We start from the raw sequence: 24,822 nt of genomic DNA, 5'->3' as shown, positions 1-24,822 counted from the left end.
GTTTGTTCTGTTAACTATAGAATCTCTTATGGTTTGCCCCTCTCTGTTTTTATCTTATTTGATTTTTCCTTCCCTTCTGGTATACTTATCTGTTTTATTTGTTAAGTTCCACATATGGGTGAAATCATATGATATTTGTCTTTCTCTGACTGACTTATTTTGTTAATTTTCTCTAGTATTTTTCTATTTCCTATTTCATTAATTTTTACTCTAATCCTTATTATTTCATTCCTTTTGCTTACTCTTAGGATTTTTTTTTATTCCGATGTAGTTAACATTGCTCTGAGTTCAGCTTGATTTTCTTTTTCGGTGTCTTAAGGTAGAAGATTAGGTTGTTGATTGGAGATATTTCTCTTTTTTTTTAAGATTTTATTTATTTATTCATGAGAGACTCAGAGAGAGAGAGAGAGAGAGAGTCAGAGACACAGGCATGGGGAGAAGCAGGCTCTATGCAGGGAGCCCGATATGGAACTCGATCCCAGGACTCCAGGATCACACCCTGAGCCGAAGGAAGGCGCTTTAATGGCTGAGCCACCCAGGCATTCCAGATCTTTCTCTTTTAATGTACACATTTATAGCTATAAATCTTCCTCTGAGCACTGCTTTCACTGCATCCCGTAAATTTCCAAATGTTGTGTTTTCATTTTCATTCATCTCAACGTATTTTCTAATTTCCTTTATGATTTCTTCTTTGACCTGTTGATTATTTAATAGTGTGCTGTTTAATTTACATGTATTAGTGAGTTTCTCAAATTTCCTAGTTATTGATTTTTAATTTCATTTTATTATGATCAGAGAACATATTTTGTGTGACTTCAATCCCTTAAATTTATTGCAACTTACTGGCTTACCTATGGTCTGTCCTGAAGAATGTTTCATGTGCACTTGAGGAGAATGCATATTCTGTTGTTTGAAGGAGTGTCTATAGACAGATATCTGTTAGGTCTATCTGGTTTATAGTGTTGTTCCAGATTTTTATTTTGGTGTTGATCTGTCTAGTTGTTCCTCCCATTATTAAATGTGAGGTATTGGTATATGCAACAATTATTGTTGAATTGTCTATTTCTCGTCTTCAATTCCCTAAGTTTTTGCTTCATGTATTTTGGAGCTCTATATTTAAGACCATGTATGTTTATACTTCTTATGTCTTCTTGATAGATGGAAACTTTTATCATTTTTAAACGTTCTGTCTCTAGTAACACTTTTTAATTAAAACCTATTTTCTGATATTAGTATAGACATTCTCTTGATTACTGTTGGCATGGTGTGTATCTTTTTCCATTGTTTTACTTTCAACCTATCTTTGGCTTTCAATCTAAAGTGTGCCTTTGGTAGACAGTATATGACTGGATGATGTTTTCTAATTCATTCTGCCAATCTTCATCTTCTCACATCTCACTCACTCCATTTACATTTAGTGTACTCACTCTATTCACACTAGTGTAATTACTAATAAGGTAGAATTTACATCTGCTATTTTGTTATTTGTTTTCTATATGTCTAATGTCATTTATGTTCTTTTATTCCTCCATTGCTGCCTTCTTATGTGTTAAACATATTTTCTAGTTCTCCATTTTAATTATCTCGTTTCTTTTACTATTTTTTGAGTTATTTTCTTAGTGTTTGCCTTCGAAATTACAATAAATTTATTAATTTGTAACAACCTACTTCTGATAAATACCCACTTGACTTCAATATTGTAAAAAACTTAGCTCCTATATAGCTTCGTTCCCTTCCCATTTCATACTACTATCATCATACAAATTACATACTTATACATTATAAAGCTGTCAACAGAGCCTTATAACTATTGTGTTACATAGTTATGTTTTAAAATAGACAATGGGAGGGGCATCTGGGTGGCTCAGTCGGTTAAGTGGCCAACTCTTGATTTTGGCTCAGGTCATGGTCTCAGGATTGTAAGATCGAGCCCCACATTGGGCTCCCTGATCAGTGAAGAGTCTACTGGAGATTCTCTCTCTCCTTCTGCCCTCCCCCTGCCTGTGCTCGCTCTCTCTCTCTCTCTCTAAAAAAATGGATTAATATTTAAAAGAATAAAATAAAATAGATCACAGGGAAAAAATTTACAAACAATAACACATGTATACTGCCTTTTATATTTACCTACATTGTCACCTTTACCAGTCTATTCCTTCATGTCGATTTGGTTACTGTCTAATGTTCTTTAATTTCACCCTGAAAGATTTCCTTTAGCATTTCAAGTAGTGCAGATCTTCTAGTGGCAAACTCTCTCAGTTTTTGTTTATCTGGGTAAGCCTTTACTTTTCCTTCATTCTAAAAATAGTTGCTGGACATAGAATTCTTGGTTGACTGTCTTTTTCTTTTATTACTTTGAATTTACTATCCCACTGATTTATGGCCTCTATAGTTTCTAATGATAAATCAGTTGTTAATATTTTTGAAGATTTCTTGTATTATTTACACACAGTTAACTACACAGATTTTTAAGTGTAAGGTTTGATGAGTTTTGACCTCTCACCCAATCAAAAAATTTAAAGCTTCCATATTTTCAGGAAACTTCCTCTGGCACTTTTATAACCAATATTGCTGTCCACCTCTGAGCCGCTACTACTCTGATTTCTTTTTCCTGTCCTTAAGCTCTATAAAAATGGAAGCAAATGTATTTTTTATGTCTGATTTTTTTTACTCTGCATGTTTTAATGATTTATCCAAGAGGTAGCATGTATTAATAGCCTGTTATTTTTTATTGCTGATTAATGTTTCATTGTAAGAATATAGCACAAATTATATATCCACTTTCCTGTTGATGGACATTAGGATTTTTCCCAGATTAGGGCTATAATGAACAAAGATGCTATGAACATTCTTAACATTCTTATATAAGGTATTTTGGTGAACATATTTTCTGTTTCACTTGGGTAAGTATTAGAGTGAAATGCAGTTATGGGATATATATATGTTTAACTTAATAAAAAACACTTTTATAAAGTAGTACCACTTAGCACTTCCCCTGATAATATATGAGTTCAGCTACTGTTATTTACTGTTGTCCAGTGCATTTTGGAATTAACCATTCTAGTGCCTGTAACTTTATATAATGGTTTTAATTTGAACTTCACTGATATTCTTATTGGCCATTCATATATATTCCTTAATAAAGTGTCTACTTAAGTCCTTGGCTCATTTAAAAAATTGATCTGTTTGTCTTCTTTATTGGGTTGAAGATATTTAGATATTCTGTTAGTTAATAGGTGTTACAAGTATATTTTCCCCAGTCTGTGGCATGCACATTCATTTCCTTTTTTTTTTTTTAAGACTTTTATTTATTTGACAGAGAGAAAGAGAGAGAGAGAGAGAACAAGCAAGAGGAGAAGGGAGCTCAGCAGGGAGCCCGATGCAGGGTTCAATCCCAGGACTCTGGCATTATGACCTGAGCCAAAGGCAGACATTTAACTGACTGAGCCACCCAGGTGCCCTGCACATTCATTTTCTTAACGGTGTCTTTTAATGGGTGGAAGTTTTAAATTTTGTAGAAGTCCAATTAATCTATTTTTATTGTTTTATATTCTTTTACTAGATCTTTCCCAATCCTAGTTGTGAATATATCTTCCCATGTTTTTCTCCAGAAGCTTTATAGTTTTAGCTTTTATGCTGAAGCCAATGATCCATCTTGAATTAATTTTTGTGTATTATGTTACTATGAAGTAGGAGTCAAGGTTTCCTCTTTTCTAGTTATTCATTACTATTTTTTGAAACCTGTGTCCTTTCTCTGTAGGATTACACGGGTTCCTTTATTGAAAATCAATTTTCTGCATGAATGTGGATCAAAGTCTGTATTTTCTATTTTGTTTCATTAATCTATTTGCCCCTCCTTATGTTAATGGCATACCATCCATGGCTTTTATAGAAAGGGCTGAAATTAGATAGTGTAAGTCCTCCCACTTTGTTCCTTTTTTCATTTGTTTTGGCTCTTCAAGTTTCTTTTCATTCATGTATACATTTTAGGCTATAAACATTCCTTTTAGAATTGCTTTTGTTGCATCCCACAACTTTTGGTCTATTTCCATTTTCATTTACCTCAGGTATTTTTTGATTTCTGTTTTGATTTCTTCTTTGTCCCACTGGTTGTTAATATGTTGTTTAATCTTCACATAATTTACATTTTCCAGTTTTCTTCATGTAATTAATTTCTAGTTTCATACCATTGGGATCAGAAGATGCTTGACATGATTTCAAACCTCCTAAATTTAAGACTTATTTTGTGGCCTACTATATGATCTATCCTGGAAAATCTTCCATATGCCCTTGAGAAGAATGTATATTCATTGCTTTTGGTTGGAATGATCTGTGTCTATCTTTTAACTACATCTGGTAGAATGTGTTGTTTAAGGCCAAAGTTTCATTATTGATTTTCTGTCTAGATGATATATCCATTGGTGAAAGTGGGGTATTAAAATTGCCTGTTATTGTATTGGTGTCTATTTCTCCCTTAAAGTCTGTTAATATTTGCTTTAAAAAATATTTGCTTTATATATTTAGGTGCTCCAAAATTGGGTGCATAAATATTTATAAATATTATATCATTTTGTTGGGTTGACATTTTTATTATTATGTAACATCCATCCTTGTCTAATATCAAAGTTTTTGTTTTACTGTCTATTTTGTCTGACATGAGTATGTTTACTCTAGCTTTCTCTTGGTTTCCACTTGCATGCAATATCTTTTTCCATCCTTCACTTTCTGTCTCTGTGTGTTCCTACATCTAAAGTGAGTCACTTATAGGCAGTATATGGATGGGTCCTGTTTTCCTTTTTTGTTTTTAATCCATTCAGCCACTCTATATCATTTAGTGGAGAATTTAGTCCTTTTATACTTAAAGTAATTATTGATAGGTATGTACTTGTTGCCATATTGTTAATTGTTTATTAGCTGTTTTATAGTTCCTTTCTTCTTCTCTTCTTCCTTTGTGGTTTGATGGGTTTTTTTCTTTCCTTCTTATATCCTTTTTATCATTTGTTTTTTTACTATAGGTTTTTTTTTTCTTTGTGGTTACCATGAGGCTTACACATAACAGATTATCTGGAACAATCTATTTTAAGTTGATAACAACTTATATTTGATTCCATTCTAAAGCTCCAGAAGATACACGTGACCAAGAATTACTACATTATAGAATGTAAGAGAAGAGTTTCTAACCAAATTCTGATTTCCTTACTCCATATTTTCAAACTACAATATATTGTGATAACATTCCTAAAAATGGCTGCTGCTATAGCAGCACCAGTTCATATTTATTGAATACATACCACGGCATGGAATTGTTCTATAAGCTTTACATTGGTTATCTCACTATTATTATACCTACTTAATAGATAAGTAAACTAAGACTAAGTAACCCGGCTACTGTACTAGAAACTAAAATTCTGAGGAGCCAGGATTTGAACCTAGGGAGTTTGATTCCATAATCCATTCTTTCATTCATCCAATTAATATTTCTTGAGCAGCTACCATGTTCCAGGCACTAGGACAGTAGTGGTGAATAAAACAGCAGTGGTCACTCTACTGAGGCATGGGATTTGCATTCCACTTCTGCCACTCTTTCACTCTGGAACTTGGTGCAAATCATTTAGGCTTCTGAGCCTCAGTTTCCTCACCTTTAAATGAGTATAATAATCTACTCATCCAGCTGTTCTGAGAATTTTATCAGGATACTGAATGTGAACATGCTTTGCAAGACTATACACTAGAATTACATGTTAATAACATATTATAGCATCTCTGGAGCTTATGGTGTCTAGGCCTTCACTGCTTCCTTCTTGGGTCGAGAAGCCCCTTTTTTACTTAGTGTTTGTGATGGAGAAGGAAGGATCAAGATGTGTCTGATTCCCATGGCTGTAGGACTGGCCTCTGGAGTATCCCTCACAACCTCTAGCACTCTCAAGGCTCTCTCAGTCTCCATCCCTTTATTCTTGGGCTCAGTCTGCCCTTCTACCTATTATCTGAGAACCTATGAGCAGGCAGCTGAGAGCCACAGGAAGAGGCTGCATTGTAACTGGGTGCTTGGACACCAGAGGAGCGTGCTAGAGGGAGAAAGTAGGAGGCAGGGCCTATTTATTCATTGAGCATGATGCCTAGAACCCATGAAAATGTTTTAATGTTCTCTAGCATCATATGAGAAAAACAACATATGAACCACTGGTGTCTCAGTGATGTCTCAGTCAGTTAAGCATCTGCCTTTGGCTTAGGTCATGATCTCAGTGTCCTGGGATTGAGTCCTGCACTGGGCTCCCTGCTCAGTGGGGAGCCTGCTTCTCCCTCTATCCCTACCCCCTGCTCTCTTTCAAATAAGTAAATTTTTAAAACAAAACCAAAACAAAACAGAAAAATATGTATGTAATCTATAACCAGCCTGATAACATTAAATAATGTTTAATCATAAAACATTATTTATTTTTAAAGATTCTGCAAAGGAAGGGGCCCACAAAGGCATACATGTCTAAAGTCCACAAATAACACATCTGGAGGGAGACAGAGTCAAACTGTACTTGGGCAGCATCTCTATCCACACACACTTCCCTGGCTTTTCTCTCAGCTCATTCAGCTCATTTATTCATGTTCAGTTCATGTGGAGGCCGTTCTTTCCTCAATACAGAGAGGCTTCTCTAGGTAAGAGCTAGTCCGTTTCTAGCAGCAAGTAAGAGGTTGGAGCTTGGTGGATCAGTCCATCCACCTACCTACCTATCTACCTATTTATCATCTATCTATCTATCTATCTATCTATCTATCTATCTATCTATCTATTTATTTTTATAGAGACTTAGTTAACCCAGTAACTAACCCAGGACTAACATTGTTTCTCTCCATTTGCTGCGATTAGTTAAACATGTCATCTTAGAGAACTTAAATTCGCAGTTTGCAAGTTGATATACAACATCTCTTTGTGGATGATGTTTGGTGGGTTAAGTAGTTCTGCTTCAACCTATCTAATTAATTTATTAAGAAGTCTTTGGAAAATTACCTGAGATTGGAGTACTATGACCTTAGGTAGGTTTTGCCTTTGTATCTCATGCTTTTACAAAAATGTTCATCAACAACTTGTCCCAAGTCCTTTATCAACGATTTTCAAATTGTGTTCTGAAGATCTCCCTCCCAACACATACACACATACAGTTTCTTTGCAGAGACCCCTCAGCATTGGGCTGGGGGCAGATGAGGGTATCACAGGCAGGGTGACTCCTACCCCCTTCCCCACTCTCTTTCTATTAATAGCAGCTTTGGTTTACTAGTGGTTACCACATAAGATCTTATTTGAACAATAGGTTCCATGGCTAAATAAAACTTGTAAACCATTCTTTTTAACTGGAAGTTGTAAATCCTTTTCCATGATGATATTTTTGAGCACTGATGTGTTTTTATATAAGACGTGTGTGTGTATGTTTGTGTGTATGTGTGTAAGCAATTTAAAGGAAACAATAATTTATATTTTAAGGATCAGACTTTTAAATGTGACATTTCTACTTCACTTAACCTCTTCAATAGCTGAGTATTAACTCTGGTTTCTACTGGTTAGAAAAGTTCTACAACATTTGACAGGCTTTGAGATCTTAACAGAGTGCAGGAATCATAGGGAAATTCTGTTTTGGGCATTAAAATAAATGCTTCTATTAAGTTTTCTGATCGACAAGGAAGAGAGGAGGGGAGGATGTTACAATTCCAGCTTCTAAAGGATCTATTTTAAAAAATAGGTTATTTGACTCTAATTGACTTCCAATACAGATCATTCAACCACAAAGACATTCTCTGGCAAAAGAACCAGCCACAGGTAAGACCCACTTATAAACTGGGTGAGAGGAAGAATTTGAATGTGAGCACCTCAAACAAGAGTACCTTTTTTTCCATTTAAAAAAAGCCTTCCTGTGGTTGATTTCCATAAGTGTGTATTTCCTCTTCATGATCCCAGTCATTAATCACCAGTTAGTGTTTAATGCACACCTGCATGGATCATGGATTCCACAATCCAACCTGAAAACTCAAATTTTAGGTTGCCTCTTCCTCTAATAATTATAATTGTCTGGCATTTCTGTTTTTGCAGAACTTGATTCAAGACACAGGGTTTCAGTGTCTTCTCTTATTCCTCCCCCTACCTGTTCTCAAATTCAGAATCTTTCAACTTCTGCCTAATTGCCATTTTGGGCTGAATAATTCTTTATTGTGAGGCTGGCATCGAAGGCTGTCCTGTTCTTTGTAGGATGTTCAGCAGCGTCCTGACTTCTCCCTGGATGCTAACAACTGTTCTGTCCCAATTGTGACAACCAGAAATCTCTCCAGACACTGCCAAATATCCCTTTGCGGGAGCAGCAGAATGGAGTGAAAAGGGGGTAAAGTTGCCCCCTATTGGGAATCCTCCCAGAAATCACTTGGGCACCACCAGATGTGGTTCTCAAAGAAATCTTAGATATATTATAATTTAACCAAGTCAATGTTCTCAACCCCAGTCGCACATTTGAATCACTGCAGTATTTACAAATGATTAACGGGGCATGAGTATTTTTTAAAAGCTCCCCAGGAAATCTCAATTTGTAGACAGGGTAAACATGCATATTTAGCGGTCATAATACTCATAAAAACTTAAAAAAAAACTTTAAAAAAGAGCCACCGATTTTATTTCAAATAGGAAATATCCAGGTAGTTTCAGAGCAAGAAAAAAAAATTCCAAGTTGTTAGCTTATAGAACATAGGCCACTGGAGACATTTCACATTTACTTTCTGTTCTGTTATGATCACAAAGCATTTGGGAACCTCGATACCTCTGGGAATGCTGGGCTTTTAAATGCTTTGACTGAAGGTGCATCGCTTGATGTAGAGCAATTTCTCTGGTGCTTGTAACTCTCAGAGACTTGTCACCAAAGTGACATCAATTAGGGAACTTCACAGGGAAGAGCCTGACCAGGGGGAAATCCCCCAAACGTAATGTAATGTTTGTGATTCGCAGGGAAGGAGGGGTGAGTGAGACTTAGAAAGAGCAAGGGTGGACTAGGAAGAGAGGCCTTCTGATAATGTTTTCCAACACATGAAAAATATGACCAAATTGCTACCTCTTCCTTTTGTTAGTGTTTCAGTAACAGAGGGAATAAAACCATATGATGAAGGTCTTTATATTTTAGGATCCCAGGACCATTATATCCAGAAGGAGTACACATTCTGGCAGCTGCCAATCCCATGTCTTCTGGACAGCCAAAGAGGGCTAGGTGATATTCTTGGCCAGTTATTGATCTTCTGAAAGGTGTGGGATGCATTAGATGAAGTTCAACTTTCCATGTGACCTTAAGCAACTCACTTAACTTCCTTGAGATTTTGTTTCCATATCTGATAAAATGGGCAGCATGGCATTTACTTCAGAAAGTCACTACGAGGATTAAATTAGATAATAACCTTGAAAGCGTTTTGTGAATTGTAAGCCCGAAAGGTAACATTATCTTTCCGAGGACCATCTATCCTGAAGATTCCACTAGACCAGGATCCAATGGCTTCCAGTTTTGGTTTCGGGGCATGTGTAGAATAATGGATGAGTGCAGCCATTGGCTCAACTTGTCAAATGTCTCTCCTCAAGTGGACAATTAGGAAAATACATTGGAGTTAAAAATATAGGGTGATGTAATTTTCATGACTGAGGTTACAGTTGTATTTTAGGTTATTATATGCTAAAGACAAGAAAATTAATTGGTGCCCTCTAAAATGCAAAGAGCAAGAGATTTATCTGATAAATGGTTTCCATTAAAAAATTCCATTTGGTTTCCTAAATTTATCTTGTCTCCTGAGGCTTCTGAATGGCACAATGTCCTTCCCCTGTGCTTTCCAGATGTATTCTACTGTTTCCTATATCCCTAGGTTTGAAGAATATCGGTATTTATACAAATATAGTGGCACAACATAACTACAGAGTAAACTCATTAGCTCCCTAATTCATGGACATATTAACTGAAATCACTGTGTTGCCTTCCAATTTAGTCTTGGTTGATACTCAAAACATAATCTTTGTGGAAAAACAAAGCTTTTGTAATGCTATTCTGTACAGGTAATGCAGCTAAGATCATGCAAATAAGTCCATGGTCAAGGTTCTAAGTTACCAGTGCTTGCTTAGTAACAAGGATTCCCATCAAAGGATGAAACAAACAGAGCAGGAGATAAGGCCATTTCAGGGGACAGTCAGTGGTGTCCTGTGGGAAACTGGTGAAGAGGTCAGCATTTGCAAACTTTCACTTGAATGCTTTTACAATTAGGTGCCTCACAACGGCTAGCAGAGAAGATTGGGTGGATTCCATTCTAGTCTTATGAAAACACAGACCCCTGGATGCCATCTTTTCTGAAGAGAACACTAGTTCAGCCGATTGTAAACCCAAACTAAGCACACTACTACATTATCACACTAAGCTCATATTTATCTGGTTTGTCCTCAGATTGTTCCGTCTCGAAGTCTGGATCAGGATTTGGGTGGTGGATTTCAATGACAAGAACATAGATGAGGCCTCCAATGACAGCGCCAACCAAAGGGCCCACTACAGGAATCCACCAGAAGTTATTTCCAGCTCTGAAATCAAACAAGAAATTAGTGATACACCATTTGGATCTTCCTCCTGGCCTTACTAGTTATTCACTAACAAGCCAGTCTTTCTCCTGCTCATGGTTTCCATTTAACTCAGCAAGAGCTAAGTATAAGGACACTCACTGCAGTTTGGCAATCATCATCCTAGATTTTCCATATACCTGATTTCAAATGATTGATTCCATTGTCCTATTAGTACCCGTGAGACAATATGTCCCATTTATTTTTCTTTCAGGAAAGACAGTCCCTGAACCCACTGTCAGAATTGGAGGCATCTAGGGACAGTGCTGGTTGATTATTCAGGAACCGTCTTTCCTCCATTCTTAAATGATGAATCCTGGGGATTACTAATGGAAGGATGTGGAGAGGTTCCTGGGCAGGGCTGGTCTATGAGGGCAATCACACACACAAAACACAAAAAACAGAACAAACCAATCAGGAAATGTTTGTCAATGAATGAATTTAAAAAATGGAAGGTTGATATATGAATTACCTACTAAATATAATTTAATTTCATGCTGATTTTCTAAGGTCACAGCTTAAAGCTACTTTCTGATAAAGGGCTTCCTGCCATGATTCTCTGTCCTTTGCAGAAGTCCTCAATGACAATACATTATACTAAAAGTATAGCTCTGAGAGAAAGCAGGCACCTTCATAAATTGTCACCATCTTCTTTGAAGATAGGAAATCCATTAAAATAACTCCATAGGAAGGAACACAAGGTTCAGAAACAAGCCAAACTATACAATAATCCTATAACATTATTCATGGATTTATACATTTCAGATAAAACTGTTTTAAAGCAGAGGAATGAGAAACACCAATGTTGAGGATAATGGGGAGGAGGCCGTGGGGAAAGGGCAGGAGCTCTCACATACACTTGAGGACTTCACAGTTGGGGAAAGGCTCATGGTTGTTCCTTTTTTCATTCTGCTTAATAACACACATATGTTCCAGGTGGCCTTTTGTTTGTATTACAGTATTACGTTTGGATTAGAAAGGATATTAAAGGAAATAAGCCCTGCCCTTGACCTCCATTCTTCCTTCTGCTTGGTGATCCCTTCTACCTGGATCGTCCCTAGGACCCAGAAATCTTGGATCAGGAATGCAGGCTGGAGGGAAGAGCCCTGAGGTTGAGCACAGTAGCCACCAGATGTCGCTCTTACTGCACAGGAGAGAGGACTTGTGCACTTCTCTGCTCTCCCAGGGCCCTTTCCCAAGCCCCCAGGAATCCAGGAGGACTTTCCTATGAGAGGTACATGGACTTTAAAGAGCTAGGAGCCTTCTCTTTGGTAAACACATGAAGCAAGTATAAGCTGTCTCACTTGTCATTTCCTTTCTTTCATCATGATTTCCTGGCGAATCCCACTGTCCTTTAACAGATTAGGGTCCCAGGTATCTGCCAAGACACATGTCCTCCATTAACTGGCCGGACTTTCTTCTGTCTGGGCTGAGCATGTTGTACCAGGGTCACAAGTCATAAGTGGAGGCCCTCACACATGATTTCCTGCCTGGTCAGTCTTCCATGTCCACAGTGTCATATGCATGTGGTGATGTGGGGTGCGCCAGGGAAATGTCCGTGTTACTCACTTATGTACCACCATCATTTATTCCTTTGGGTAAACTATTTAAAATATTAACGATACCCCTGAGATCTTTCATCCATGAAGTCATTAAAACCTTAATGTGAATTACTGGGGAGAGAGTAGATGGAAAACATCCTAATATTTATGGGAAAAGCAAGGGTTAGCCATGGTCTGTTGACTTGTCCTTGTCAGACAGACCCTCTGGTGCCCCCTGCCCCAGTCCCCAGTCATCCTCATTGCCTGCCAGACAGAAGCAAGTGAGGACCAGAGAATTAGGCAGTCTTGGTTTTATCAGAGGCCTTGGGTATAGATCCAAGCTAGGATATCTCCTGAGATGCTTACCAGGGATAGGAGACCTTGAAAGGGAGGGAGATTGGAACTCTCTGGAGATCGCTATCCCTCAAAGGTTTTCTTGGGAATTTTTGAAGATTACCAGCCAGCTAGCTCTTTTCTAACTGGCTTTTGCTCCTCTACTCTCTCCTTTTTTTTTTTTTTTTTTTAAAGATTTTATTTATTTATTCTTAGGGACACAGCTAGAGAGAGAGGCAGAGACACAGGCAGAGGGAGAAGCAGGCACCATGCAAAGAACCCGACGTGGGACTCTATCCCAGGTCTCCAGGATCACGCCCTGGGCTGCAGGCGGCGCTAAACCGCTGCGCCACCGGGGCTGCCCTACTCTCTCCTTTTTAATCTATTGTATGTAGTGATGTAGTTTTAATTTAACTAAATTGGAGTTCTAAGTATGTCAAACTTCTGCTCTACATCCTTTGCTGCTTCCCATAATCTCCAGAATAAGGAGTGGCCCAAATCCAAATTTTTCATTCTGGGAGTCTAGATCCTCCGTGACCTGACAAGATTTGTCCTTTCCAGCCTTCCTCACGTACCCTTCCAGCTAGATTAGATCACTTAGTTATTTTAACATTCTGTCTTTGTATACAGTATCCTCTCTACCTGAAATATCCTCACTGTCCCCCATTCAAGATGTCCAAATACTATAAAATGCCTCTATTTCTACCTCCATAATTCCTAAATTTGGAGCTGTAAACCTCTCAAGTCCTAGAGTCAACAAGTCAAATCTCTTTAATGGCACTTGACAGCTTCAACTTGTGTAAGCGCTTATGCTGACCCCTCTGAAACAGAACGCAAAGGAAGCAGAAGGGCAGCAGGGTTTCATCTCTAGCACAGGGCCTTGAATAGGAGATCAGGTTGCTGCAGGGATGAATAAACCAATGCATGAAAAGAAAAGACCCTGACATGGAGGGACATGGAGCTCATTTGGCAGTGGATGATTCTAGCATTTTTGCCACAGACATGATCTCCTACCATATACTTGACAAAGCCACGAGAGAATAGGCAAGACTTCTACCTATTTTAGAACATCCCCACTCTTAGAGCTTTGGGTGAGTCATGAAACAGGGCTCAAAGGGTGGCCTTCAAGGCCTCTTTGTTCCAGGGGTCTGTGTGAAGCCAACAGAGGTGACTTGGTCATGGGGGCAGTGGTCTTCTAAAGTGAGGCTCAGGAAGGTGGGATTAATGAAACTCAGATTAATTCTGGGCTCTGGGTTCTGGGAATCTTTCTGACATATGTTTTTCATTTTCCATTGGAAGAATATAAAAGAACCTTCCTAGTTAGGGACATTTTGTTCAACCTTTTCATGTTCTAGTGGCAATCATTCTTGAACTAGAGCTCCTCACCTGTGGCACTCTTAATATTTTTTGGCTGAATAATTCTTTGTTGTGGGGATCTGTACGGGTACTGTAGGATGGTTGGCACTATCCCAGGACTGTAACTCACTAGATGCCGGTGACAACTTTCATCTCCACCTTCCCCAGTTGTGATAGCCAAAAATGTCTCTAGGCGTTGCCCAATATTTTGAGTGGAAAAAAATCACCTCTGGTTGAGAACCACTGCTCTAGAAAATTCATTGCATTATTAGCTTCTTAAAGACAGGGGATGTTGCTTGGTTTTCTTTGTATCCCTCATCTCTTAGGACATGTTTTACATGTAGTATTTGCCCATCCTTCCATTCTTTTTACTGACTTCTCTTGAGACTCTGTATATGCCAGGCCCTAATCTTGTCACTATGAGTGCAGAGGTGAGGAAGCTGCTAGGTCTCTGACCTCAGGATGCTTACATTGTGGTAGCTCTCAGACCTATCTGTGTTGGTGACCTGACTGGTGTCAGTTATTTCAACAGTTAATTTTTTACACTGGTGAAGGCAACCCAAACTTTCACTGAAATGAGCCATCACATGTGTATGATTACATGTACAGGTAAGCATTTAGGGACACTCAAGTCTTTCCTCACAGCAAATATCAAACTAAAATTTCCTCACACATGTCTTTCCTACTTCTCTTTCTCCATGTTAGCGCCCTGTTCCTTGATGAACCAAAGTGAGTTCCTTTCCCATCGAGAGATGTGATAAGTAGATGAGGACAGACCACTGTGGTTGTATGGGGCAAAAGTGGGAAGGAATTAAATGGGCACAGTTTGTTTTGGAACAGTTGCCAACAGTTGACGTATTTCCTCAACTTGCCTCAACCCCAAGGAGTTGGGCTCCTTACTGACCCAGCACATTCTGAGGTAGAAAGCATGAGGTCTTGCCATTTCCTGTGCAAGAGCTCTCTTTTATGTCTTTTCTGCCGGGGATTTCCTACTCATGACCCAACTCAGCTCTCATTTCTTTGGTGGTGGCTTTCCCAATTTCCCAGGCATAGTTAGTCATCCTCTGATCTATGTTCACTCAGCACTTTGTTTTTGGGGTTGCCAAGGCACTTATTATTGCTCAAGGCTAGTGTTTTAGCTGATTTTGAAATCTCCTTACATAGCACAGTGACCACAGCACAGACAGTGTTTGGTAAAGACTTGCTGAATGAGGGAAGCATAGCATAGTTCACTATCAAGAGCCTTGTAGTAGTATCACAAGATGTAAATTCTAGGCCCAATTTTATCACAAAGTGAATCTGCAGATGAGTTATATGACCAAAATACTCACATAAAACCATCTACCACCTGAGGACTTAGTATTATTATTATACAGGGTAAGCCTGTTGCATTTGAATTTACCCAGAGACTCTCTCTGTCTCTCTCCCTGTGTCCATGTGTGTCTTCCCTACTCCCCTCCCCCACCACACCCCATATCACAAACTGCCAGTGAAACAATCCACACTGATGACCAGAGCATGCACCTGATCTCCAAGCTCCCAAGAGAACTCTCCTGGACCTCTCTAGTTTAATCCCAGCCCTTTCCCATGAGGCGCAGCAGGGATCTTTCTTCCCCCAACACCACTGTTACTTACGTGAAGACCTCAAACCCCCATCCTGCCAAAGCAGTGAAAAGTCTAGGGCTCAGGTCTCGAGCTGGGTTCATGGCACAGCCACTGTTCAGTCCCAAGGAAGAAGAAATGACAATAATCAGGAGACCGATGGCAATGGGCTCTAGGCCTCTGGGGACTCCCAAGTTTCTGGAGTCAAAAATGGCAAAGACAATCATGAGGAGGAACATGGTGGCCACTACCTGGGGAGGGAGAAAATGCATAAGGGGTTTAACCTGTATCCTGCTCCTTTGCCCACCTCAGAATTCACTGCCTCTCGTTAAGAACAAACCTAGTGATAACTAACAGTCACTGGTGAGCACACCGTGCCAGGCTCTCTTCTCATCATGGCAATCCTAGATGTGGGTGCTAGCATTACTCTCATTTACACATTAGCCACTTGTGAGCCACTTGTACTCGCTCAAGGATGTGGACCCAGAGACTTCAGCTCCGGAGACTGTTATCTTCTCTACAACTATCCCAACAAGCTACTATCCTGCTAAATAGAAAGGCAAGCTGCTGGCTGGAAACCTGGTTGAAGACAGTCAGACTGGTGAGAAAAACAAGGTGAGACATCCATGGATAAACGGGCAAAGGAAATGAACAGAAAATTTGTAAGAGGAAAGTAAAATGAAGAAACAAATAAGTGGGGAACATGGATTTGTAATGAAAAAAATGCAAATAGTACTAAAGATTAGGGAAATGATACCTGTTCACTCAAGCTCTTCTAGTAGAATGAAACATGCCACTTTCAAAAGGAATGAAGACACTGTCCTTTTCTTTCTTTCTTTTCTTTCTTTCTTTCTTTCTTTCTTTCTTTCTTTCTTTCTTTCTTTCTTTCTTTCTTTCTTCTTTCTTTCTTTCGACTAATTATTTATTTATTCATGAGAGAGGCAGAGACACAGGCAGAGGGAGAAGCAGGCTCCTTGAGAAGAGCCTGATGTGGGACTCGATCCCAGGACCCCAGGATCATGACCTAAGCCAAAGGCAGATGCTCAACCACTGAGCCACCCAGGTGCCCCAACACTGTCCTTTTTGATGCAAGCCAAGGTTTGAGAGAGAAAGCATTCTTTCTCTCTTACCTCTAATGGAAAGGACCTGAACTCACATGAGAAACCTCTAAATGTCCTCCAACAGCTCCTGACTCTGATGCCTCCTTCTTCATTATAAGATAAACTGTGCCTGAATTTATTTTTTTAATAATAAATTTATTTTTTATTGGTGTTCAATTTACCAACATACAGAATAACACCCAGTGCTCATCCCATCAAGTGCCCCCCTCAGTGCCCGTCACCCATTCACCGCAACCCCTGGCCCTCCTCCCCTTCCACCACCCCTAGTTCGTTTCCCAGAGTTGGGGTCTTTATGTTCTATCTCCCTTTCTGATATTTCCCACTCATTTCTTCTCCCTTCCCTTCACAATTAAAAGACCATGAGGATAGATTAAGGGAAATAAATGACAACCTGAGGGAAAAACCTATGTTTAATTGGGGTTCCCGAGGGCGCAGAAAGGGACAGAGGACCGGAATATGTATTTGAACAAATCATAGCTGAAAACTTTCCTAATCAGGGAAGGGAAACAGGCATTCAGATCCAGGAAATAGAGAGATTCCCCCCCCAAAATCAATAAAAACCGTTCAACACCTTGACATTTAATAGTTAAGCTTGCAAATTCCAAAGATAAAGAGAAGATCCTTAAAGCAGCTAGAGACAAGAAATCCCTGACTTTTATGGGGAGGAGTATTAGGGTAACAGCAAACCTCTCCACAGAGACCTGGCAGGCCAGAAAGGGCTGGCAGGATATATTCAGGGTCCTAAATGAGAAGAACATGCAACCAAGAATACTTTATCCAGCAAGGCTCTCATTCAAAATGGAAGGAGAGATAAAGAGCTTCCAAGACAGGCAGCAACTGAAAGAATATGTGACCTCCAAACCAGCTCTGCAAGAAATTTTAAGGGGGACTCTTAAAATTCCCCTTTAAGAAGAAGTCCAGTGGAACAATCCACAAAAACAAGGACTGAATAGATATCATGATGACACTAAACTCATATCTTTCAATAGTAACTCTGAACGTGAACGGGCTTAATGACCCCATCAAAAGGCGCGGGGTTTCAGACTGTGCCTGAATTTAATGGAAAGTAGGATCCCTGAGAAATCCCACCCTTCCACATCCCGAAAGTCCATTCTGAGGCGGCTCTGGGATCCTTACTGACCCAGCAAATGCAGAGCTCACCACTGCAGCCCATGTGCATGCAAAGCACCAACAGGTCCCACCCTCTTTATCCTCCTGGCACTTTGAAGCTTTTGTCACCTGGCCAATCTCTCTCACATAATAGAGACTGATGCCCAGAGAGATAAAGGACCCCTACCATCCTCCTTTCAGCAATCTCCTACCCTACCCTCCATCTTTTCCATCTCACACTTTTTTCTGTGTTGCTCTCCAAAGTTTATGCGACAACTACCCCCAGCCCCCTTCCTTCAGATGGCACCAGTTTTCCCTAGTTTCCAACTGGCTAATTTAGTCTCCAAGTCAGAAAGGATCTTAAAGGTGACACACTCCACAATGCCCATCATCTGATGTTTGAGTTTTCTTGAGAAATGCCCCACCCCCACTTTCCAGCCCTGGAGGTCACCCAGACAAGCCTCTAACACCTCTAGTGACTGTTGTCCTGTGGGAAATGGTCTATATTTAGCCCAGCCCCAATTGCTAGGAAAGTCTAACTTTTGTTGAATGTAACTTTATCTCACCATAATTTCATGAACTAAATATTTTATAATTAGCATATAAATACTAGTGTGTAAATATTACATAATTAATATGTAAGTACATTAATAAATATTTATTGAGCATCTGTTAGGTACTAACTTCTACCAAATCTCCTCGGAGGGTATACATACCAAGTCTAAGTTCTTTTGCATTTGACATTCCTTCAGCTCTTTGAAAGCTACTAGTAAATCCCATCCATCCCCCCAGCTCCTGCACACGCACCTTCCCTAGAGTAAACATCCCCATTCTCTACTCATTTCTGTGCAATATCATTAGCTTTTTGCTTCTTCTCTTTCAGCGATATACCCTCTTGAAGTGGACATTTGGAAATGAGTCTACTACTCCAGTATGGAATGGAGTATAAGACCCTAAACTACTTTATTTGAATACTATCCTTCTATTTTTTTCAGCTCATTTAGGAGAACATTCCTTTTTCTGGCAGTTACAGTTCTCTGTTATCTTTTCTACTGACACTTTTCTCACCACCCCAGCTCATTTAGACTCTGTATTCCAAATTACTAATGTGACTCCTACAGTCCAGTTTCCCGTCTAATTGTCTTCACTTTTGTATTGTTCCTTTTGTCCTTAGGTGATCATTTAGTTCTTCACTAGATTCTAAATTCCTGGGCAGACACGGTTTACAATGCATTTTCCTGATATTATTCACTTTATCTTGGCAAGGAATCTGGTAAGTGCTAATATTATCCCCACTTACAAATCTGAGACCCTCAAAGTTCAATAATTTAGCTAAAGTTGCTCAGGGAGTGGGAACAGAACTGCTATGTTAATTCGGGCATGCAAGTTCCAAATCTCAGGACCTTTACAACTCATGTGTACCTGTCAGTCCCTCAAGCTCTGGACACAGGGCCGAGCACACAGAGAGTGCTCAAGAAGGGCTTTTTGCCTGTCTGGTTTATTGAGCAAAGTGGAAAGGAAAAAGACTAAGGACATGAGGGCATAGTTTTTTTCATCTATCCATTAAATGGAAGTGGACAGAGTTAGCAAACTGGTAGATCCATTTTATACACATGCCCACTCTACTCTGCCCCATCGTGCAATCCTAATCACAAGAAAACAACTTAGATGTCCTTTCATCCTCCCTTGTTTCCTTCCTTCTTCCCTCCCTTCTCCTTCCTTCCTTCCTTCCTTCCTTCCTTCCTTCCTTCCTTCCTTCCTTCCTTCCTTCCTCCCCTCCTTCCCTCCTTTCTTCTTTCCTTCCAGGCTGACCAACGGTCTTTCTGGGATACATTAAGGGAGGAAGAAGCTATCAGGCTGACAACGTTGATCAGCCACAAACTGACCAGAATAGCTGTGCTATTGGCTACATCACAGATGTTTAGGTGCAGCTTGTTTATATAACAATAAGGCAGAGATACTTCTAGCTATCTTAAGAGGTTAGATAAACCTATGCATATGAGGAGACACAGAGGATCAATGATACTCTAGGTTCAACTGCCACATTTCACAGTCCTTGATTTGAGATGGAAATGTCTTTTCTTGTTCATGTTCAGATCACAGAAGAGAGAGTAATCATAAAGCAAACCCTATTTGCCCCTTTAGGGGTTGAAATGTCCAGTTGTCCACTCTTTTCTGGACCTCAACCAATGTGAAACAAGTGCATGTATTTAATCAAGATAAGAAGTTTTTGCACAGCAAAAGATACCGTCAACAAAACTCAAAGACAACCTACAGAATGGAAGAAGATATTTGCAAATGACCAATCAGATAAAGGGCTAGTTTCCAAGATCTATAAAGAACTTATTAAACTCAACAGCAAAGAAACAAACAATCCAATCATGAAATGGGCAAAAGACATGAACAGAAATCTCACAGAGGAAGACATAGACATGGCCAACAAGCACATGAGAAAATGCTCCGCATCACTTGCCCTCAGGGAAATACAAATCAAAACCACAATGAGATACCACCTCACACCAGTGAGAATGGGGAAAATTAACAAAGCAGGAAACCACAAATGTTGGAGAGGATGTGGAGAAAGGGGAACCCTCTTGCACTGTTGGTGGGGATGTGAACTGGTGCAGCCACTCTGGAAAACTGTGTGGAGGTTCCTCAAAGAGTTAAAAATAGACCTGCCCTACGACCCAGCAATTGCACTGCTGGGGATTTACCCCAGAGATACAGATGCAGTGAAACGCCGGGACACCTGCATCCCGATGTTTATAGCAGCAATGTCCACAATAGCCAAACTGTGGAAGGAGCCTCGGTGTCCATCAAAAGATGAGTGGATAAAGAAGATGTGGTTTATGTATACAATGGGATATTCCTCAGCCATTAGAAACGACAAATACCCACCATTTGCTTCGACATGGATGGAACTGGAGGGTATTATGCTGAGTGAAATAAGTCAATCAGAGAAGGACAAACATTATATGGTCTCATTCATTTGGGGAATATAAAAAATAGTGAAAGGGAATAAAGGGGAAAGGAGAAAAAATGAGTGGGAAATATCAGAAAAGGAGACAGAACATGAAAGACTCCTAACTCTGGGAAACGAACTAGGGGTGGTGGAGGGAGAGGTGGCGGGGGGATGGGGGTGACTGGGTGACGAGCACTGAGGTGGGCACTTGATGGGATGAACACTGGGTGTTGTGCTATATGTTGGCAAATTGAACACCAATAAAAAATAAATTTATAAAAAAAGAAAAAACTTAAATATTTTATTTATTTTGAGAGAGAGTGAGTAAAGGGGCAGAGGGAGAGGGAGAGAGAGAATTTCAAGCAGATTCCCCACCATGTGGGGAGCCTATTGTTGGGCTCAGTCCTATGACTCTGAGGTCATGACCTGAGCCAAAATTGAGAGTTGGCTGCTCAACCGACTGAGCCACCCAGGTACCCTCCAATCTACCTATTAAAAAGAAAGCAGAAAACTTTTTTAGTGGTATCAACTTTGGTAAAGGAAAAACTTGTCAAAAAGGCTTGGGTTATGCCTAGTGACCTCTGATTTTGCATGCTCCTGTGTGTCCCTCTTATTAGCTCATATCTTTTCACCAAAGTTCGATCTTTGTTAAGTATACACTTACTTGGTCTGCGAATGCATTCGTCAGAGACAGATATGGAGCTGGGTATGTCGCAAAAATGTGTGCTGTTGCATTTTCTCCCACGATGAGCAATTTTCCACCAGCAAAGGACATAAGTCCATCTATGGAAGACAGAACTCTGGCACATTAGTGTTCTCTGGGCAAAACCTAGGGAGACCTATGCCTGGTCTTGTGCTAAACAACTACAAACACTCAGGTTCAGCTAGACAGATCCATACCATTTGCTTCTCCTCACTTCATATCATGGTAGTTTTAGAGATACCCAGAGAAATTCTAGGATGTCAAGTCAAAAATAGAAAGTCCTGACTGCCCTCCAGAGTTCACTCCACACTTCATCCAAATCCTTAGCTGGTGGGTCCAGGGAACTAATATTCTTTGGGGGGAATTCTTGGAATTTTTGAGATCAACCGAATGCCAAAATGGAGCTGTGATCTACTGTGGGCAGAATTCATAATTCCCAGGAGGTTCTCAAGTAACACATACTACCAGGCCAGAAGTTGAGGGTGTTATGGTCCAGTGAAGATGCCCTTGAAGCAAGAGAGACAACAGTCCTTGACACAGCCAGGGCCGACCCCAGGTCTCTCCTGCCACAGCAGCTGGCTCTCTGAGTTTCTCTCTTCTGATCTGGTCTCAAATTCTCTACCAGTCCTCTTAAGCTCTATTTCTCAGAAAGACACTCTGTGGGATGAAGTCTCCTTCCACAATGTATTTTTCTAAGGCATGGTTCATAAATTCTAGTTCTGAAGGACTTCATTTTGAGAATCATAATGTACTGAGACTTACACTGGGAACTACTTTGACAGTTAATTTCATGCAATCCCAAGATCTTTTACTTTGAATGGTCTTAGAAGTCAAGTCTCTTACATTCCAGAGGAGGAAACAGATGGATAAAGTCAGAAGATTTACTTAAGTCACACAGCTACTTACTGACATAGCATAGAATTAAAGTCTGTGTCTTCAATCGCCAGGACTGTTTCTGCCCCCAGGACTGTTGCAGAACAGAATGGGGAGGAGATCCCCACCTAGCCTATTCTCAACTGCACCCCTTCCTTCAAAGGAAGGAATCCAGATTCCTTCTCTGAATACTTAATCATCATACCCTCTGCTACCAGTGAACACGCTTTCTCCCAGCCAAGCCAGAGGAAGCTTGTGGAGAAGCCACTGGCCTGTTGCTTATCTCGTGCATGTTCATGCTGTAGTACTGATTGGACCTAAAGATAGACTTCCAGTTCTGCCCTCCATTTAAATTGTGACCATTTTCTTAAAAAGACTTCATGAATTTGTCCTAATGATAATGTTGGCCTCACTCTTCAGAACTTAGAATTCTTAGAACTGCCTGTTGATTGTGGAACACTTCCCTCTTCTTGCCTAATCTCATCTCTTCCTAGCAAGTAATTATGACTCTCAAATCTTGGCCAACTCTCCCTAAGGTCTGGGCTCAGGGGCTTTACTCACCATAGTAAATGCCAAAGAGGGTCGCAGCTCCTGCAAAGGCTCCCAAAAACTGGGCTCCCACGTAAAAAGGAAATTTGAACCATTTCATCCGTCCAAAGAGACACATTGCAAGAGACACAGCTGGGTTGATGTGGCCACCTGCAAGAAAGATAAGATGATTAGGGATGTCAGCAGCAGGCCAGGGAGGATTATTACACAGAAGACCTTATGTAGAGACCTCAGGAAGACTCAGTCTTCTAGGTAGAGAGCTGTATATGGAGAGACAGAGGCTTAGATGTGTGTTTGTACTGTATGGGGGCAGGGAGAAAAGGGGGACTAATAACCACACTCGACACTGTCTAAGAAGGTTAGCTTTCTGAAAAGGGAGTCAGATATGGAAAAAAAGTTGTGCTCAAGAGGTTCATCTTCTATCTCTATGACATCGATCTATCATCTACTTAGCTATCATCTATCCAATGGTCTTTATGAAACAATAACCTCAAAGAGATTGATATAAACTATTAACTTCAATATATTTTTAAAGTCAATATATTGACACCATATATTGTTTAAGGATTACATCTGCATCTAGAAATTCCTTGGTCTATGTCCAGAAGATATAAAACTACCTTAAGATGGAAAAGAGATGTCTAAGGGCAAAGAACCTAGGTCGGTGGGCTGTGCCTCTCACTGGGGTGAGGGGCTCAATTTACTCTGAGGTGACCACAGTGTCTGGTTTCACTGTTCACAGAGGAACAGCTCAGTTTCTCCCTCACACACAAATGTAGCACCACTTCTATTACCCTGACCTAAACTCTCCTAGAGAAATCAGCTTCCTAGTTCCTCGTCTAGCTGCCAGATCCAAGAGAAGGTTTGCTCAGCGGTTGGTCACCGACACCCCAATCAGCTTTGCTACTAACAACAGCATTTACTAAACATTTGCCATACGTTATTATTGGGGTATTACCCACATTTGACCCTTTTTAGAACCCAGTGAGCTGGGTATTACTCCAATTAACTGGTGAGGAAACTGAGGCACAGAAATGAAGCAACTTTTTAAAGCCTACATGATTAGTTAAGTGGTAGAAATGGGATTCAAATGCAGGTTCATACAAACTCTAGAGTCTATGTTCTATGTTATACCACTTCCAGACCTCCTTCACCATGTTTATAAGTCTTCCTGCCTTAGCGGGCAGAAAAAAAAATTTCAAATATCATCTTTGAGCATTTAGGCTTAGTTCCTAGAAATGAAACATGTTCATTTGAAGAGTACACTTTGTGTGCAGGGGGAAGTAGAGTCACTGTCAATGTGTCCACATTTCAATGGACATAGTTGTGGCCATAGTTGTGAACAAAAGGTAATAAAGAAGAGGGAGAAGAGGAGGAGAAGGAAGAAAAGAAGAAATTTCATCCTTTGACTCCTTATAGAACCTACAGGTGAGCTTGTTTCTGGAAGGCCTCCCCCTGTGAAGAAAGCAATGCTCTTCCTGAGTCTGTAAGCCAAAGTGGGCTTGTGGAAAGTTGTTCTCCCTGCTGCCTAAACCACATGGGCTCTTTCTTCACCTGCCCCTGTCACTTAGGGGCTAATCTGAGCAAGAAAATGCCAATATGGCAAAGCATGAGTGACTTCCTGAAGCCTTACGAACATATCCAAAGTTTTGTTTTACTTTTAAGTCTAAGAGAGCCACAATTCTGGAGACCAGCAGGATCACCACTTAGTAAGCTTGCCACTAGGCAAGCTGGGAACAGGGGTTAGGACAGAGGAACACATAGGCAGTGGAAAGTTCCCGAAGCCAGGCCTGTTTCCCTTTTCCCAGTGGCTGTTTGGAGAGGAGCCATCACCCAGCCAGCCCAGAGGGATCCATTGTGAAAGCACAAGAGCCCTTAAGAAATCACCTCCAATCAGCAACACCTTCCCTCAGAATCCACCGATGCTCTAGAGAGCTCTGTGTTTGGCACGCTCCCCTTCCAAAAGAAAACTTCCCACAGGTAGGTTTCTGCTTTTTAGCCCCTCGCAGACATTCTGAGACAGGGTGCTCATTCTTCATCTCCGACTTTACACAATGCAAGGCACA

The 24,822-nt window shown here is 40.2% G+C and overlaps 1 protein-coding gene across 4 annotated transcripts in view; it reads right to left on the bottom strand.

Moving 5' to 3' along the window:
* Window positions 1-8,622: 8,622 nt before the first annotated feature.
* Window positions 8,623-24,822, bottom strand: part of AQP9 (aquaporin 9) — a 47,471-nt gene continuing 31,271 nt past the window's right edge. For all 4 annotated transcript variants that reach the window (XM_049104299.1, XM_025472663.3, XM_035708867.2 and 1 more), the window contains exons 3-6: window positions 22,769-22,906; window positions 21,296-21,414; window positions 15,472-15,689; window positions 8,623-10,570 (exon numbers count right to left, since the gene is read on the bottom strand). In XM_049104299.1, the coding sequence (XP_048960256.1) occupies window positions 10,396-10,570; window positions 15,472-15,689; window positions 21,296-21,414; window positions 22,769-22,906 (650 nt within the window). In that variant the 3' untranslated portion in view covers window positions 8,623-10,395. The remainder of the gene's footprint in view (window positions 10,571-15,471; window positions 15,690-21,295; window positions 21,415-22,768; window positions 22,907-24,822) is intronic.

This window comes from Canis lupus, chromosome 30, assembly GCF_003254725.2.
Source record: "Canis lupus dingo isolate Sandy chromosome 30, ASM325472v2, whole genome shotgun sequence".
In the NCBI taxonomy this organism is placed as follows: Eukaryota; Metazoa; Chordata; class Mammalia; order Carnivora; family Canidae; genus Canis; species Canis lupus.
This window is presented reverse-complemented; position numbering and strand designations above follow the sequence as displayed.